General features: G+C 34.2%; 1 protein-coding gene and 3 long non-coding RNA genes across 5 annotated transcripts; 2 read left to right on the top strand and 2 right to left on the bottom strand.

The window, feature by feature from the left end:
- Positions 1 to 4,019: 4,019 nt before the first annotated feature.
- On the bottom strand, positions 4,020 to 6,470 carry LOC131026405 (uncharacterized). The gene is made up of 2 exons (XR_009102282.1): positions 6,249 to 6,470; positions 4,020 to 4,602 (listed from the first exon to the last, which is right to left on the bottom strand). It is a non-coding gene; the product is annotated as an uncharacterized LOC131026405 (long non-coding RNA).
- Positions 4,601 to 7,742, top strand: LOC131026406 (uncharacterized). Of its 2 annotated transcripts, XR_009102283.1 has the most exons (3): positions 4,601 to 5,839; positions 7,498 to 7,596; positions 7,690 to 7,742. It is a non-coding gene; the product is annotated as an uncharacterized LOC131026406 (long non-coding RNA). The 2 variants fall into 2 exon arrangements; XR_009102284.1 differs by having other exon boundaries at positions 7,498 to 7,712.
- Positions 7,743 to 8,029: 287 nt separating this feature from the next.
- Positions 8,030 to 10,670, top strand: LOC131026386 (tetrahydroberberine oxidase-like). The gene has a single exon (XM_057956253.1). It carries the CDS (start codon positions 8,897 to 8,899, stop codon positions 10,469 to 10,471), a length of 1,575 nt encoding a protein of 524 aa, XP_057812236.1. The 5' UTR covers positions 8,030 to 8,896; the 3' UTR covers positions 10,472 to 10,670.
- A 1,597-nt stretch (positions 10,671 to 12,267) lies between these two features.
- Positions 12,268 to 14,503, bottom strand: LOC131026410 (uncharacterized). Its single transcript, XR_009102289.1, has 3 exons — positions 14,066 to 14,503; positions 13,098 to 13,181; positions 12,268 to 12,493 (listed from the first exon to the last, which is right to left on the bottom strand). It is a non-coding gene; the product is annotated as an uncharacterized LOC131026410 (long non-coding RNA).
- Between the last annotated feature and the right edge of the window lie 3,320 nt (positions 14,504 to 17,823).

Consider the following 17,823-nt stretch of genomic DNA (forward strand, 5'->3'; position numbering starts at 1 on the left):
TGAGGGAAAAGCCTGACCCCTTAGCTGTCCATACAAATAAAAAACGCAATCATTCATCATTTAGAGTTGAATGTATGGCCAGAATTATTTTTCATGTGGCATCAGATGGATATTATAAGATTGTCACATTCAATGAAGGTCACACAAATACTATGATCCCTGAAATTAGTCGTCAATTCATGATGACCAATAGGAAAGTTGGTGATGTTCAGCAAATGGTTATCCAATTTGCCGTAAAAGCAAATATTGGTCCAATGAAAAGTTTTCGATTTTACAAGGAGCTTGTTGGTAAGTATGAAGATGTTGGATGCACTAGCAGAGACTTTAGGAATTATACCCGCGATTTGAAGGGTTATACTAAGGGCTCTGATGCAGATATGTTGATTCAAGAATTTAAGAAGAAACAACAATATTGTGATTCATTTAAGTTCAATTACGAGCTTCATGAACGGATGAATAGGATACGTTGTTTGTTTTGGGCCGATGATGTATCCATCAGAAACTACGACTTGTTTGGTGAAGCCGTTTCGTTTGATGCTACATACAACACGAACAGGTTTTTTTGTTAACAAATTGTGTTGTATTCATTTTCAGTATTGTTTTATGTGTATATTATGTTGGATTCAACTATGTCACTGATAATGTTTAATTTTGATTTTTTTAAAATTACTTTAAAATATACTCCCTCCGTCCATGAATTAATGCCCTATTTGGGCGTGGACACGGAGACTAAGAAAACTGAAAAAAAAGGTGATGTGGATGAAATATAGGGGTAGTTGACTAAAGTGATAAATATAGTTGACTAAAGTGATAAAGGTGTTGTGAGTGAGTCCACTAGTGATAAAGTGTAGTAAATATAGAATATAAAAATGATAAAAGTGTTTTAAGGTGGATCCATTAGTGGCAAATGGTAGTAAATATAGAAAAAGAAGAAGAGTAAAAGGGTACAAAAAGTAGAATAGGGCATTAAATTGTGGACAGATTTTTAAAGGCAAGTAGGGCATTAAATTGTGAACGGAGGGAGTAGTATATTTTAATAAACATTTCATAATATCAAGTTATTATTAATTTTTAATGTACTTTTCGATTTTCCATTTTTTTATCATTATTTATAACTAATATTAATGATTAGTTATTAATATTTTATATTATACTAATGACGTGACAAATATAAATTTTAAAACTAAATTTGTCAAATGACGTTATTCCCCGTCATTGTTTGGGACCCATCGTATATTATAGATAATATACCAATGTTTTTTTTGTAAACATTATTATAATTTGTAATGAATATTCACTAATTCGTATTGAATATGGTATAATTTGTTGCTGAATGTTGTTTTTAGCATATTTTTGTTTACATAATTATGTGTTTAATTAATATTTATATTTGTTGGTATTTTTAATATTTTTTTATATGCATCTACACATGTACAAAATGATATTCGCGCCATTCACTGGAAAAGACAATCACGGCAGATGTGTCTCGTTTGGAGCTGCTCTCATGTTTCGCGAAGATGAAAACGCTTATGCTTGGGTTTTGGAAAGATTTAAGGAGTGCATGGGTTCTGCTCCTACAATGTTGATCACTGATCAAGATCCAGCATTGAGGAAGGCAGTTGCATCTGTTTGGCCTGATACAAAACACAGATTTTGTATATGGCATATAACCATGAAGGTTGTTGAAAAGTTACCAAATAGTTTGATGGACAATTATGATTTGAGGGCCAAATTCGACAACATAATATGGACCGACAATGATGAGCAAATGTTTTCGAGGAGAAGTGGAGAGATTTTATTGAGGAATAGGAATTATCCGAAAACAGATGGTTTAATGACTTGTATTAGGATTGTGTATTATGTATTCCTGCGTATTTTAGAGATATACGAATGAGTGGGTTATTTTGCACGACGTCTTTATCGAAGAGTGAAAATAGTTTTTTTCGGCAGTATTTGAACAAGAATTCAGATATCTTGATGTTATATTTGAATTTCAACAACGCAATGGACTATCAACGTCATACATACCATAAGGTTACGTATGATGATGAGACTTGTGCGCCAGTTTTGAAAACTAATGTTGCTTTGGAGCGTCATGCATCTACTCTTCACACAAGCGCTATATTCAAGGAGGTACAAGATGAGATTGAAGCATCTAAGGACACTTTCATGATGTTTGGTGCCTCATATATATAATGGTGAGATTGCATATATTCCGTGGATGATACACTTGATGGAAAATTCGAAGTTGTTTATGAGGCTGCTGAAGATTATTTATCGTGTTCCTGTAAGCTGTTCATCAGGAAAGGTCTGTTATGCCGTCACATTTTCCTGGTATTACGCTACCGTAAAGCCTCAAAAATACCAGAGAAATACATTCTTCCTCGCTGGTGTAAGTTGAGCAGATTGTCCCCACAGTATGCTGCTCTTTATTTGTCAGAATCTTCGTCGCAAATAAACTCAACATTTGGGAACCAACGCTTATTTGCTTTATTGATAGAGACTCTTGGTTATGTAAATGGTAATGAAGAGTTGACGAATCGTTTGTTTCTGAAACTAACTGAAGTACGCGACAAGTTCAAGGAGCTTGGCAGGTTTAACCAAGCTTCGTCATCGCAGCAGAATAATTTTGAATTATTTTATGGTTCATCTATTCCTGAGGTACCTTCTGTTCTACCACCATTGGTATTGAAAACTAAAGGTAGCGGAGCAGGTGGGCGTAAGAAATCACATGCAGAGAAGGTCATGTTATTAGCTCAGAAACCCTTGCGCCTTTGCAAGAAATGCAATCGTAAGTGTCACCATGACTCGATGAATTGTCCTGGCAAAGATGGAGATGTGGATGTATAAAATTATACTTCAATTTTGTGAAAACCATATCTTTTAATTTGCTTTTATGTTGAGGGTTAAAAAAAAACATGTGGATTGTTTGACGTACTACCCTTGTTTTGTTTATTATTTTTAATTACTATTCCTGTTATTAAACATTTTTCGTATTCTCTACTATTTAGTTACGAGTTTATGTTATTCAGTTAGTAGTATTCATCGTTTCTGGATTGTTATTATTCTTTATCTTATTTGCAATTACAATAATTTATAATTCCTTCAGTTTTGTCTTTGTAATTCGTACAGGAAAATTTACATTCACTTACCCAAAATATTTAAAAAATATTTTCTTAAATATTACTCCAATTGGTATTTTATATTTTTGTTTGTCATGAAGATACATGTAAATTCACATCAATTACACGAAAACAATATTCATTAGTAATTAGTATTACATATTTATTAGATTTTGATAAATATTCACTACGAATAAAGTAATATTTTTACATATTAATCAAATTCTAAAAGTGCTCGTGTGATAACAAAGAATCTTATCTAAATAATTATTTTCCATCCACATGCTCGAATAATTAAAGTAGAGTAAGAGTCTAACCTACTTTTACTAAAAATAAATATATATACCAGAATGTGGGACAGTCTAAAATGAAAATATGAATACTAAAAGCGGGACGGAGGGAGTATATTAATAATTCTTTCACTAAGTGTAACGACCCAACTTCCCAAACAAAAAGAAATAAGAAAATATTGAGATATGAGCAGATCAGTGATGAAGATTTATCCAAAAGATTTGGTATCTGTGTTTTGAAGAGATCAATAAAATAAAGATGAAATAAAATAAATGAATGGGCATTGAGCGACATAAATCGATTAACAACATTCAACTTTCCAGGATCGCATAAGTTTGGTTTCGTGACTATGATCATAATCAACGATGACTCCATTAATAGAAATATGAATTAAGAATCTAAGCTCAACAAGATAATACTGCACCATATAATAGAAGTTCTTAGTTTAGGAGATTGAAAGACAAGATAACAAGCTAGTCGTTAGCGGAAGCAAAAATATGAAGCGGAACCCTAGCCTCAGCTCAATCCCATCTGCACCAACCGATCAACCTGAAAATATTTAAAAATATTTTGGGTTGAGCACTAGTGTACTCTGTGGACTATGCATTTTATAAATATTTTATGAAATAACCAAGACAGTTTATCCAATATCACAATCATAACTCAGAAGGTTTTAAAACACAAATCCATTTCTAAGCATGATAAAACTTTTTCTCATTAAGTGACGCCATGTAACGTTCGATTGTTACTCGCTGCTTATGATCCCGGACCTCTAGCCACCGTCGGATCGCTTTCTTTTCTCCCATTTATCAATCTCGGGACACACCCGGTCAGATCAATAATCATAACTGTGCTTCGGAACACATCCAGACAAGCACCCTTATAACACCTCTTAGCTTTGTTAGTGCACGATGACGATTAACCCATCGAGCCACTAACCTTGTGTACACAATCCTCATCTAACATGTTAGGCCAAATGAAATCTCGATCGATGCTTATGTGAGCATTAAACAATACAGAACGCACAAAAAACATTTATATTGGATAAACAAATAACTTTCATGAAATATCAGAGCTTATATAACTCAAGATACATTTGTAAAATAAAGCCCACCTTGATTGGACAAAGTCCGAAGTCAAACGTAACTCGTCTTATAAAAGCAATGCTAATCCTCTTGGTCAACTGAGCCTACAAGATAATCTAATCTTAATAGGTCTTGTGATACTAAGCTTAGATAATAGCAAAGCAAGGCTACTAAGTTCTGATTCGCTTTGCCCGAGTTTTAAAAGTCACTTTATAAACTTGAAAATAAATTTTCATCTCAGGATACCAACAATACCCTTGCTTGACTTTTCATAAAACTTTTAGCTAAAAAAAAAATAATTTCAATACATAAATATTTTCTTTTAAAAAACATAGTATATTCTCATTCTAAATAAAACATTTATATATACGCATATAACATATAATTCGCATAATTATATGCATATAAAATTATGATGCAGCTGCATTGCTTAATAATTAAGCAAGCCCATTACTCAAATTAATGTATGCCCAACAAAGCAAATAAACAAGCCCAAGTTTTAATTAATCGTAATGGCCCAAAATAAACTCCACCCAATTTCTCTCATCTTCTTCACGCAGCCAATCTCCTTTCTCTCTCTTACGCTCAAACTCCATAAACCATCCTTCCCCTTTTCCTTCTCCACGCTGTCTGCCGCCTCCCACGAATCCGGCGGCGCGTCTCCGGCGATCACCACCGCCGCCCTCATCTCTCTCTATCCTTCTCCTTCGCCCGTCCCTCTCCCTCTGTATCCTTTCTCCGCCGCACTGCACAGCCAGCACCGGTGGCCGTCACCGTTACTTCCTCAGACCGGCGCCACCCCTTCCTCTGTCTCTATTTCTTCTCAGACCCTTCACCCACAATTCCCCCAAATTTCAGAAACCTTCCTCCCTCAATCTTAGCCCTAAGTCTCTCTGAAATCCCCTCCCTTTCCTGTCACTCGACAACAGGCAACGGCTGCCGCCGCTTCACCCTCGATTCACGGCGAGAATCGCCGCCCTACTCTCATCCGGCGACAACAGCACCAGCCACCAGGCCCGCTGTCACCGCCGCCCAGCCGCCCTCCACCATCTCCATCTCCCTCGTTCTCTCATCGGAACGGGCAGCAGCCTCCGCCGCCTTCCCGATTCTCACCATCAACGATCCCGTCTCCCTCTCTATTCTCACGGCGAACGGCAAAAATTGCCGCCGCCCCCTTCTCCTTCGATCCGGACAGCAGCAGCCCTTCAGCCCCTGTCGCCGCTCTCCTTGCTTCAACCCCTCCTAGCCCCGACTGAACTCACGCCACACTAACACGCACAACAAGAATCAAACGCAGCAAGATCGAAGCTGTAAAGACTGAAGTTTTATCAAAATTAAAGGGTTCGTTCTTCTCTGTGTTTCTTCAATTCCTTCACAAAAGTCCAGCTCAAAGTATAAATGTATTCTCTCTGCTTATATAAAGTATAGATGTGAATTGAAGAGTATATATATACACATCAATTATGAAGTCCTTGTTTCGGGTATGATTTCTGTATAAATGTCGAGGCACAAGTTTGATGATATCGTCTGGTGATGATTTTCGTTGGTTTTGTGTGTCATTAATATTAATCAAACAACCAAGCAGTAACAGATCAAAGAGTAGTAAAAGGAGTAGATGATGTAAAGCTATGAAGTTAAAGGTGAAACCTTGGTGTGGTTTTGTTTGAGTTTTCTGCAAAAATGTATGAATTATGCTTAAGGTCTGATTTGATGAGAAAGACAAAAGGAAAGTGAGTAATGGAGCCTGAACCTTTCTTTTTCTTCTATTTCTTGAGTAAGTCGTACTTTGTTTGTTGCCTTGTGGAAGATATTGGAGTGAGATATGGAGAAAAATGACCCGAATGATCGGGAGGAAATGAGGATGATTGGTGATGGGTGATTGGTGTAAAGGGTGTTTCTGCAGTAAAGAAAGCAGAATGAAATGGTGATTAGGGTAAAAGAGTAGAGAATTTATGGAAGGTAAAAAGAAACGTGGCCTTTTGGGAGCCATATCTCATAAACAAGATTTGGATAATTAAACCATCATTTGAATATAACTATGAAAATATCTAGATTTCTTTCTCCTTTCCACGTGATTCTTTTGACAAAAGGAATTGGGCCTTTGGGCAAATCAACAGATGGGGGTTTGAATTTAAAATTTCTGCATATTAGCCCAAAATATGTAAATTATAAACTAGCCTTTTAAAAAAAAAATGCATACTACTTTGAAATAAAGAGTTAATGATTCACCCAATATAATTTGAAATAAAATATATATTTTTAAATGTTCAAGAGATACTATCTCATAAAAAAAATCATATCTAATTTGTGGAAATAAATCCATATGATCGCACAACAACATTAAAAAGCACACCAATCAATAATATTAATTTAGTAAAATTTTTGAAAATTCTTTGTTGGAATTTAAAACGAATATATACATATAAATAATTTTTTTTTCCGGGCATAACTACCTATAATCCAAATTCAATAATTATACTAAACGATTCTATTGGGAAAAGTCGGGGTATTACACTAAGATATTGACAATTTTTTTGTTTGTAATTTTCCCTTTCACAAAAGAAAATCCTTTCAAATATCTCTAACAGTCCATCCAGCATCTTTTTAGGTTCTTTAAGATATGTACCAAAAATCCTTCATTTTTGGATTCATTCCATTTGATTTGATTTTATCGACATCATCTCAACTTTTTGTAGGGATGGCAATTAGAACTAGCTTATCGAGTATACCCAATTCAATTCGACCCAATCAATCCGATTCAATACTCGGTCAGATATAGAATATCGAATTGGGATCGAATATTAGGGATGCATGTGAGAAAGTCGGGTATCGAGTATACTCGATCACGTATTGGGTATATCTGATATTCCTAAAATTATATAATTAATATTAAAAAAAATAGAACCTTAAATCTAATAAAAAAGTATAAAAAAATTGAAGTAAAATCCCCAACTATCTCGTCTCTCTCTCTCTCTCTCTGACTCTCTTTCATTGTGCAGGCCATCAGCTCATCGCAGCACCTTAGAGCTTTGGCGCTCATCCTCGTTGCTTCCTGTCTCGGCCTCCGACACTCCACGATTCCTGCAACCTTTACGTAGGTAGGTTCGTTTGCTGATTTGGCGTGTGTTATCTGACATATTATAGCTTGTCTGTATCACTGTATGTTACTGCTTTTAGTCTTTTTTTTGCAGAAAAAGGAGTTCTTTTAATTATATATACAAGTCTTCGACCCATGTACCCGGTCAGCCCCGTTCCGGAATTTTCATGGGCCCTAGGCAGAATGAGAAAAAAAGGCTCCTTTAACTGCATACAATTGTGTGTTTGTGGGCCATCTTTTTCAAAGGAATAAGATTAGAGTCTTTGGGCTTGTATTGCAAATTTTTTATTGATTGGGGCCCAATATATGACTAAAAAATCTTATTTATATAAACTAATAACAATAAAAATAAAAAAATTGGGGCCCCATTTGGCCCTGGGCCCTAGGCGGTCGCACCTCTCGCCTATGCCCAGGGCCGGCCCTGTACCCGGTCCGATTTACTAATCGGGTGCTGTGATTGCGCCAATTTTAGGTTCGGTTACACTTGATTAATTCGAGTACGGTACGCAAGTCCGATCCAATTTAAAACAGCACAAAAAAACTAATTTCAAGTTTGGGAACCACCATTGGGGAGAGTAGAAACTGGTTTTCAAGAAATTGGCGAGAAATTGGTTTCGAACAAGCAACCAACTTCACATCTGACGCCATGGACCCCACCTCCAATTTGTGTTTTTCTCTTGCTTTTTCTTGGTTGAAATTGGGCTCTCTTTCTTGTTTTTTTTTTTTTTTTTTTTTTTTTTTTTTTTTTTTATAGTGGGGTCTCAAAAATTTAAGAACTAGTTTATTATTGGGAAAGGATAGAAAAAAATGGATGAATTTCTAGAACTCACATGGCACTTTGAAAACTGGATTTGTAGTTTATTAATTGTTAGAGGCACACAAAGTTCTTTGGTCAAAAACCATCAAAATCTGTTCATTATATTTCATAGAAAATTTAAATGAGAGAGAGAGAGAGAGCTGACTTTAATATTATGAACTCCTTACAAAGTCAACCTTGTTTATTTAAATACTCTACAAAATTCATGTAGGATATGGTGGGACACTACGCGCGCATTGTATGACTAAGAGTTATTGCGTTGGGCATTAGAAGGTCAAAAACGTAACTATAAAAATAATATATATATATTGTATGTAACAAAATTTGGAAAATTATATAAAAAGAATAGATTGCGTGTGGAATTACCCAAAAATATATTTTCTTTTCTATTTAGTTTTCTACCCAACACATGCATGATCTAGAACCAAGCACAATTCTTGAGCTTTGATGAACGAGACTCCACAAACTAGATCATCTTTGAATCATGAAATCTCCAAGCAATATTTTTACAACTACTTTTATTCTTCTTGCCATCATTTCGTGCTCACGAGCATCATCGTCTACAGACAAATTTCTTGTATGTCTGACCAAAGAATTCAACAACTACTCTTCCATATCCAACATCATTTACACCCCAATCAACTCTTCTTATTCATCTATCTTGCAATTCTCCATCCAAAATCTGAGGTTCGCATCAGCTTCAAAACCGCAAGTGATCATAACCCCAGAACACGAATCCCAAATCCCACCGGTCATATATTGTGCCAAAAAGAATGACATACAGATTAGGACTCGAAGTGGCGGCCATGACTTCGAGGGACTATCTTATCTATCCCAGGTCCAGTTTGTGATCATTGATTTGATCAATCTCAGTGAAATAACAGTTGATGTGGCGGAGAAAACTGCTTGGGTTGAAGCAGGTGCGACCATTGGTTCTTTATATTACAGGATAGCTGAGAAAAGCCTTGTTCTAGGGTTTCCTGCTGGTAATTGCCCAACTATTGGTGTTGGTGGACATTTCAGCGGAGGCGGCGTCGGCCTAATGACGAGAAAGTATGGCCTCTCCGCAGATAATATCATCGATGCAAAAATAGTCAACGTTAATGGTAGAATCCTCAACAGAAAATCCATGGGAGAAGATCTGTTCTGGGCTATTAGAGGCGGCGGAGGTGCCAGCTTCGGCGTGATTCTTGCGTGGAAGGTGCAATTGGTGGATGTTCCCAAAACAGTCACTGTTTTCAAAATTGATCGGACGTTAGAACAGAATGCAACTCGACTAGTTCACCTCTGGCAATACATTGCTCCAAAACTGAACAAAGATTTGCTCATCGGCATCGTCGTAACAAGGCAAAATTCCACCATTAATGCTTCGTTTTATTCATTGTTTCTAGGTGGGATCGAAAGATTGCTCTTGATCATGAAAAAGAGTTTCCCCGAGTTGGGGTTAGTGAGAGAAGACTGCGCGGAGGTGAGCTGGATACAGTCCATGGTGTTTATAGCAGCTGGTTTTCCCATTGAAAATTCTCCACAAGTTCTTCTAAACAGAAATAATCCTTACAAAGGATACTTTAAAGCGAAGTTAGATTATGTGCAAGCACCGCTTCCTAAATATGGGTTTGAAGGAGTGTGGAGACGTTTGTACGAATCAGAAGGCGAGCAAGCTCGGCTCGAGATGGTTCCATACGGTGGAAGAATGGCCGAAATTGGCGAATCCGCAATTCCATTTCCTCACAGGGCTGGAAACTTGTACGAAATCTTGTATCTCGTGAACTGGCTAGAGAATCAAGATTCTGACACGTATCTAAGCTGGATCAGAAGGCTCGAGAGTTACTTGACTCCTTATGTTTCGAGGAATCCGAGGGCAGCGTATCTCAATGTCAGAGATCTCGACCTCGGAGTGAATGAGGTTGGAGGAAAGACCAGCTACGCGCAAGCTAGCATTTGGGGGAAGAGATATTTCAAGAACAATTTCAATCGTCTTGTTCGAGTTAAAACCGAGGCTGATCCGAATAACTTCTTCAGGAACGAGCAGAGCATTCCACCAGTGCACTCAGGTTGAGATTGAAATGTGTTCGATGCCGCCACATCCCACATAACACCACATGATTCACTCGTCTGTGGCTTTCCTTTGTATTTGATTGCTTTGCTGCAAATTTGGTAGTGGAAAATATGTTTGCAATAATTAATTCATGTCATTCTGTTCTAACAAAGTGACTCCTTCGTGGAAGTAACTATAATATATTTTATTACTGTCGAAATCGGAGAATATAAACATATATTACTCCCTCCGTCCACCAATCAACTACCCATTTGCCTCTAAAATTTTGTCCACCAATTAACTTTTTGGACATATATACCCTTCCTTACTTTTTAAATAATTACACTTTACCAATTGGATCCACCATACTCTACCATTACTTGTCTACTTAATCCAATTTTGATGTTAATTAAATGGAGTAGGATATTTTAAATTTCCAGTTTATTTATTTTCGAATTTTCAGTTTATTTATTTTCTAAAAAAATTATTTTCCAATTTTCAGTTTATTTATTTATTTATTTTCAGAAAATTTTAATTCCAGTTTATTTATTTTCTGAATTTTCAGATTATTTATTTTTCAATTTTCAGTTTATTTATTTTCGAATTTTCAGTTTATTTATTTATTTATTTCCAGTTTATATATTTTTCAATTTTCAGTTTATTTATTTATTTATTTTCTGAATTTTCAGTTTATTTATTTATTTTCGAACTGTAAGTTTATTTATTTTCTAAAAAAATAATTTTCCAGATTTTAATTATTTTATTTATTTATTTTTGAATTTTCAGTTTATTTATCTATTTAATTCCAGTTTATTTATTTTCTAAAAAATTAATTTTCCAGATTTTAATTTATTTATTTATTTTTGAATTTTCAGTTTATTTATTTATTTAATTCCAGTTTATTTATTTTCTGAAATTTTAGTTTATTTATTTATTTATTTTCAAATTTTCAGTTTATTTATTTATTTATTTATTTATTTCCAGTTTATTTATTTTCCAGGTTATTTATTTTCTAATTTTAAGTTTATTTATTTACTTTCGAATTTTCAGTTTATATTTATTTATTTAATTCCATTTTATTTATTTTCTGAATTTTCAGTTTATTTATTTATTTTCGAACTGTAAGTTTATTTATTTTCCAAAAAAAATTAATTTTCCAGATTTTAATTAATTTATTTATTTATTTTTGAATTTTCAGTTTATTTATTTATTTAATTCCAGTTTATTTATTTTCTAAAAAAAATAATTTTTCAGATTTTAATTTATTTATTTATTTCCGAATTTTCAGTTTATTTATTTATTTAATTCCAGTTTATTTATTTTCTGAATTTTTAGTTTATTTATTTTTGAATTTTAAGTTTATTTATTTATTTAATTCCAGATTATTTATTTTTTATTTATTTTTGAATTTTCAGTTTATTTATTTATTTATTTCCAGTTTATTTATTTTCAAATTTTAAGTTTATTTATTTTCTGAATTTTCAGTTTATTTATTTATTTTCAAACTTTAAGTTTATTTATTTTCTAAAAAAATATTTTCCAGTTTTTAATTTATTTATTTTATTTATTTTTGAATTTTCAGTTTATTTATTTATTTATTTTCGAATTTTCCAGTTTTCAATTTATTTAATTAAAGAGTGAAAAAAGAAATGTCACAGCCCGCCCTAACTAAGGATAGTTAAGCCGAGTGATCTACGACTAGGGATGGGGTTAAAGAAGAAGGGGAAGAAAAGGGGCGTCATTTATAGCCGTAAAACTTACTCATCTTAATAAAACTCGTCATTTTTATTCATGAATACTCAATTGAAAATAGTCTATGAAAGACAGCATAAAACTTAATTAATATCATTAATCAAGTTATACATCATATGAAACCATTCTCTTAAGACTCAAAGTATGACATAACATACTATAACATCAACAACATCTTGCAGCGGAAAGTAGCTAGACATATGTATGAAGACATATTCTAGACAGGTTAACTATTTATTAACAACCCTGGAGACTCCGCTCATTGCAGCACCATCATCACATCAGCTCAACCTGCACATTTAGAAAACATATGCAGGGCTGAGTACAAAAGCACTCAGTGGGCACGTATGCCTAGGTATAAAAAAAATACATGCTTCAAAATTGTAAATTGTCATGCCATCATAAACAGTACAGCAAGGGAGTTTTTCGCTAAAAAGGCCCAAGCTTACTAAGTTCATTTGTGATTCTTAAAGTTCGTCTGCAGACTAAGTTCTCTTGTAATCTATCATATCTGGAACTGTGTGCCGGAGAGGTGGCCACCTCTCACGGTCACTTGACCGGCCAACCCGCTAGATGACTCACGGTCACTGGTGTACACTAGCCCTGGCAGGATAGCTATCAACTGCTCAGGACCCGAATTCGATTGCATCATTGGCAAAGCCAAAGCAGATAGATATCATACTAAAATTTAAACATTTATGGCAAGACAACAATTGAAATAATTTTCAGTTCAATGATTTTGTAATGAAATATCTTGTTTAAATGTAACATTAAACTCATTTGATAGATATATAAAACTGAAATTAACAGTTAAATCATCTCATGCATTCATTCGTATAAGAGGCCTACGACACGCAGGGGATCTCTATATACGTATAGTAAAAGTAATGCCCACCTGATTGCAGTGTTTTGCTACTTAAGACAACGATTCTCTTTCCTTAGCGCGATAGGTTACTCAGACGCTTTTGTTTATTTGAACCTTTGATAACACGAAAACATGAGTTCGAGTGAATAATAGAAAAGATAACAACAAATGTAGTGAATCACTATTCACTCATTTCTCTAACTACCCATATTTCCTTAAACGACTATATCTAACTCATATACAATCGTTCTTCCTTTATCAAAATACTTCATGTACCTTTGAGGATGTAGGAAATTCCATTTTATTCATTTATTTATCTATTATAAATAAAGAATAATTCTATAAACATAAAACGTTTTCCTTTTCCCCATTTAATAATGCCAATCTCCAATATATATACATACACATCAATAGCTCATTTATAAACTAAAAGTGATATTTTATCTACAATAAAACTTTAAAATCCTTAATAGGAATTATTTTGAATCATTTCCATCTCAACAAAACTGTATAGATTCAACTTCAACTAATAAACTGCTTTTACTCCGAACTCGTATGGAGTCGAATTTTATTTCAATAGAAACCTCTTTGAGTCTAGTTTAATTGAAAAAAAAGTGTGTTGAAAAACTCCAAGTAGTTTAAGAGATATAGCGATTTTCCCATCGCCTACCAGATTCGGCAGTTTCTGCCAACTGAAAGTCCAGATCTTTGAAAAATAGCAAACGTTTCCGGAATGACCCCAAATTTTATATGCAGATAGATAACGCATATAAATTTATACCATAAAAATTTGAGAGCTAAATAGCAACATATGGTTACTGAAATAGTTAACTTAATCATCTGCCTCACGACAGTTTCAACAGATACGGGCAGTAGACTTCTCAAATTTTAAAAGGGTAGTAAACGAAGTTCAAATAACATGAAACTTTGTACAAATATTCACCACACTCCCATCTATACCCCAGAAATTTCACATAATATAATAGAAACGGGAATACCTTGAATAGGTGTATGGTATTAGTCTCTGCAGATTTTATATATGGCATAGATTAGAAGCCAATTGTGAAGAAGAATTGAATGAGATGAATAATCTTCACTCTATTACTTTATAAAACTTGCTGCAGAGGTGGGAATGGGTGAGTTGAGATAGTGGAATAGGTTTTAAAGAAGCAAAATTCTATTTGGAGATTGACTTTAGAGGTGAAGAAAATTGTGAAGTAGTAGGTGAAGAAAATTGTGAACGTATTGGTGAAGAAAATTGTGAACGTATTGGTGAAGAAAATTGTGAAGTAGTAGGTGAAGAAAATTGTGAACGTATTGGTGATTGGTTTAATAGAAGAATGAGAGGGATGTGGATGAATGAGAACCATATGTGCTTAATCTCATATAAACACATTAAGATATATAAGCCTAATTCTCATTGAAGCATAAAATTCACTTGAGCTTGCCTATAACATAAATTAAATTACTCATGGGCTTAAGTAAACAATCGATAAAAGATTCATATTTAACACTTCAGTGTTAAATTCTCCACAATAAATTAATGGACTCAAAATATATTTTGAGTGCATCATCTATTGAAAATAAAAAAAAATAAATCATCACATATATAAATTATCAAATTCATATAAGTTCGTATTTTATTAATGGATGCTGATCCCTAATTACCATAATCAATCCTTAAATCAGTAATTTAAAAGTATATAATCCTTAATAAAAAGTCGGGTCATTACATACTATCCCCCTTAAAAGAAATTTCGTCCCGAAATTTGTACCGCAGAAAACAAACTCTGAGTACTTCACTTTCTTGTTAGACCGTAGTCTATTCTTGACCATGATATATTCATAGGTCCCTTACTATCGGTATCGACTTAGTCCTTAGTACCTGAACTTCCCGATCTAAGATAGATTTGGATCTTCCTTCGTGACTCAAATATTGACTAATAAGAATGTTGTTCTTATGGATCATATGTTTTGAATCGTAAACATTTTTCTCTAATTGCGACACATGGGATACATTACGCACATTCTCAAAGCTTAGCGCTAACGCCAAACAGTAAGTTATTGGGCCTATCCTTTCTACAATCTCGTATGAGCCTATAAAACGGGGTTTAGGTTTACCCTTCACATTGAGTCCAATGATTTCTCTTGATGGAGAAACTTTTATGGAAATTATCTCTCCACTTTCACATCATAGGTCAATTTGTCATTTGTCAACATATGACTCTGTCAATCATGGCCCCTATTTTATTCACTATCAAATTTTGACGGATGATTTCAATCATCTAGTCATTTCATCCCAACAAAGTGGTGATCTATATTTTCTCACGTGTAACGCCTCATTTGCCAACCTATCGATAGTCGATTGATAACTGGTATTATATCTCTCACAATGAGTGGCAAAAACATGTTCTCAGCTTTCACCCCGGTTTAGCTCAGTCGTCCTTAACATACCTTATTAGTAATTTCTATGTCATTTAAGCGGAACTATAACGACTAATATCTCTAAAGTATTCCTAAAGCAACTTAAACAGTTTGTAAGGAGACCCACCATTTCGAGCATGTAAGCAGTTAGCTTAAAATGCCGTTATAAACTTTTATTCATTCATTGAAGGAATCTCGAGTCATGTGGGCATTGACTACCCCCTTTCGTGACAACCTTTGCTTAAGTCTTAAGGATTCGAAAAATCAATCTCGACAAATCCATTAGTTCGTTAAGGGTTCGGTTTGTCCCAAACACGATTTTAAGCTAGACTTTATGAGCTCAAATACTCAAAGTAACAATATGATATGTTATAAAACCTTCACTTGCTAGCACGCAAGACATATCTCAACAAATGAGGTTACATCTCGTTTCATTCCTCCTAACTAGAATTTTTTTTCTAGATCTTAATACATCTTAGTACTTCCTGGTGATAGTATAAGGGTGTCGTGGCTTTATCTTATTCTTAAGTTCATTGTCATGGAGATGCATATCTTCCCTTCAAAGAAGATAGCATTATTTGATTCCTCGTGGTAATTCTTGAAACTTCTTATCCTTATTCTTACTCTTAACTTCTCATCCTTCCTTCGTGCTCCTACCACAATTTTCCTCAAGCTGGGTGGTTTAATCACTTCTATCATCATCTTATCACATCTTAGACGAGGCCTTCCGGCTCACTGTATCATCTACTACATTGGTCTTGTCCATGTGATGGTTAATACCAAAATCATAATCTTTTTCGGGTTCAACCCATCCTCTTTGTCTCATCAGCTACTACAAATTCCTTATCAGGTTTTAGAATTTCTAGCACTACAATTCAAAATCATCAAAACTCTTTATCAGTAAACTATCATTTATACTCGACACCAATTGTTCGAGTGTCAGATACCAACATTTATGTGCGTTATTCATAACTCTCACACTCACTCCATTTAGACACATAATCGATATCAAACTCAAATAATAATTTATATCTTAACAATTTATCATGCTCATAGTTCTCGATTAAATCTCGGACTTTGTAATTAAATACTAAATTCCAACTATAATTAATTAACATGCTTCTCTAATTTATTTACCTCATTTAAACTAATAAATCTAATCCATGCTAATTTCTCATACTTAGCCATTTTATATGCATTTCTCATGTAATTCAAAAAGCTCAATAACTTACTAATCATGCTCATCTCATAAATACTCAAATAATTCATATAGTCTTACTAACATAGCATTAACTCATATGCACTGCTAGTTCACTTACATGACTTCACATACTCCACATATCTCAACTTAATAAATCATCGAATAGTTAGAAAATTTGTATTTAATGGAAATAAATTCCAAAAATTTAAATACAAATATTTTTAACTAAACACATTGGCATGCTCAAAATAACTCAATTAAAATCGAGCATCGCTCGTCTCTGGCCTTATGACTCACGGCCTTCATCAAATCTGAACCTTGGTGTTTAAATTAATCTAAGTAAATTATACGTGCAATATTTAATAAATATAAACACATATATAAACTCAAATCATTCAATATGTTCCAGAAAATGCCACTTTCTTGAGCAAAACTCACACCTACTGATTTGGCATAAATTCGTTCACCCAATAGTACTTTTGTACATGGTCCCTAAATGTTCCTTATGTTCATCTTCATTCTTGGAGTCACTAAGACGAACTTATCCAGGTGAAGGTAGAATACTCTATCAATGATGCCCATGAATATATCTGGGCATTTGTTAGCCTGAATGGCACAACTACAAACTTGTAGTGGTCATAACCCGTTCTAAAAGTTGTCTTGGGTGATGACATCCGATCCTCAATCGATCTTGGAAAACACATTTGCACCTTTGAGTTGGTCAAACAATTCATCTACCCTCACTAAAGGATATTTATTCTTGAGTATTAATTTGTTCCACGCTCTATTGTCTGTGCGCCTTTTTAAAGTACCATACTTCTTCATAACATACAAAATATGCGCTCCTGATGGGAATGCACTAGACATGATTAAACTTAGGTCTAGTCGTTTTCTGCAATTGGATCTCTAGGTTCTCCAACTCCCTTGGAGTAATCTTGTTCGATGCTTTTGATACACGTGTCGATCCTGGTACTAGGTCGATGGTAAATTCTACTTATCTATTGGGTGGCAGTCTTGGTAAGTTCTCCGGATAATCATAATGAAATTCACGTATAACTTCTACGTCCTCAACTGTCCTTTCTGTGCTAGCTCATCCGTTTAGGTATACAAGGAAAACTTGGTAATGTTTCT

Source organism: Salvia miltiorrhiza, chromosome 5 (genome assembly GCF_028751815.1).
Source record: "Salvia miltiorrhiza cultivar Shanhuang (shh) chromosome 5, IMPLAD_Smil_shh, whole genome shotgun sequence".
Taxonomy (NCBI): domain Eukaryota; kingdom Viridiplantae; phylum Streptophyta; class Magnoliopsida; order Lamiales; family Lamiaceae; genus Salvia; species Salvia miltiorrhiza.

What these genes read in the sequence shown, in the direction of transcription:
- LOC131026386 (XM_057956253.1), top strand. Translation starts at nt 8,897, where the DNA reads ATGAAATCTCCAAGCAATATTTTTACAACTACTTTTATTCTTCTTGCC.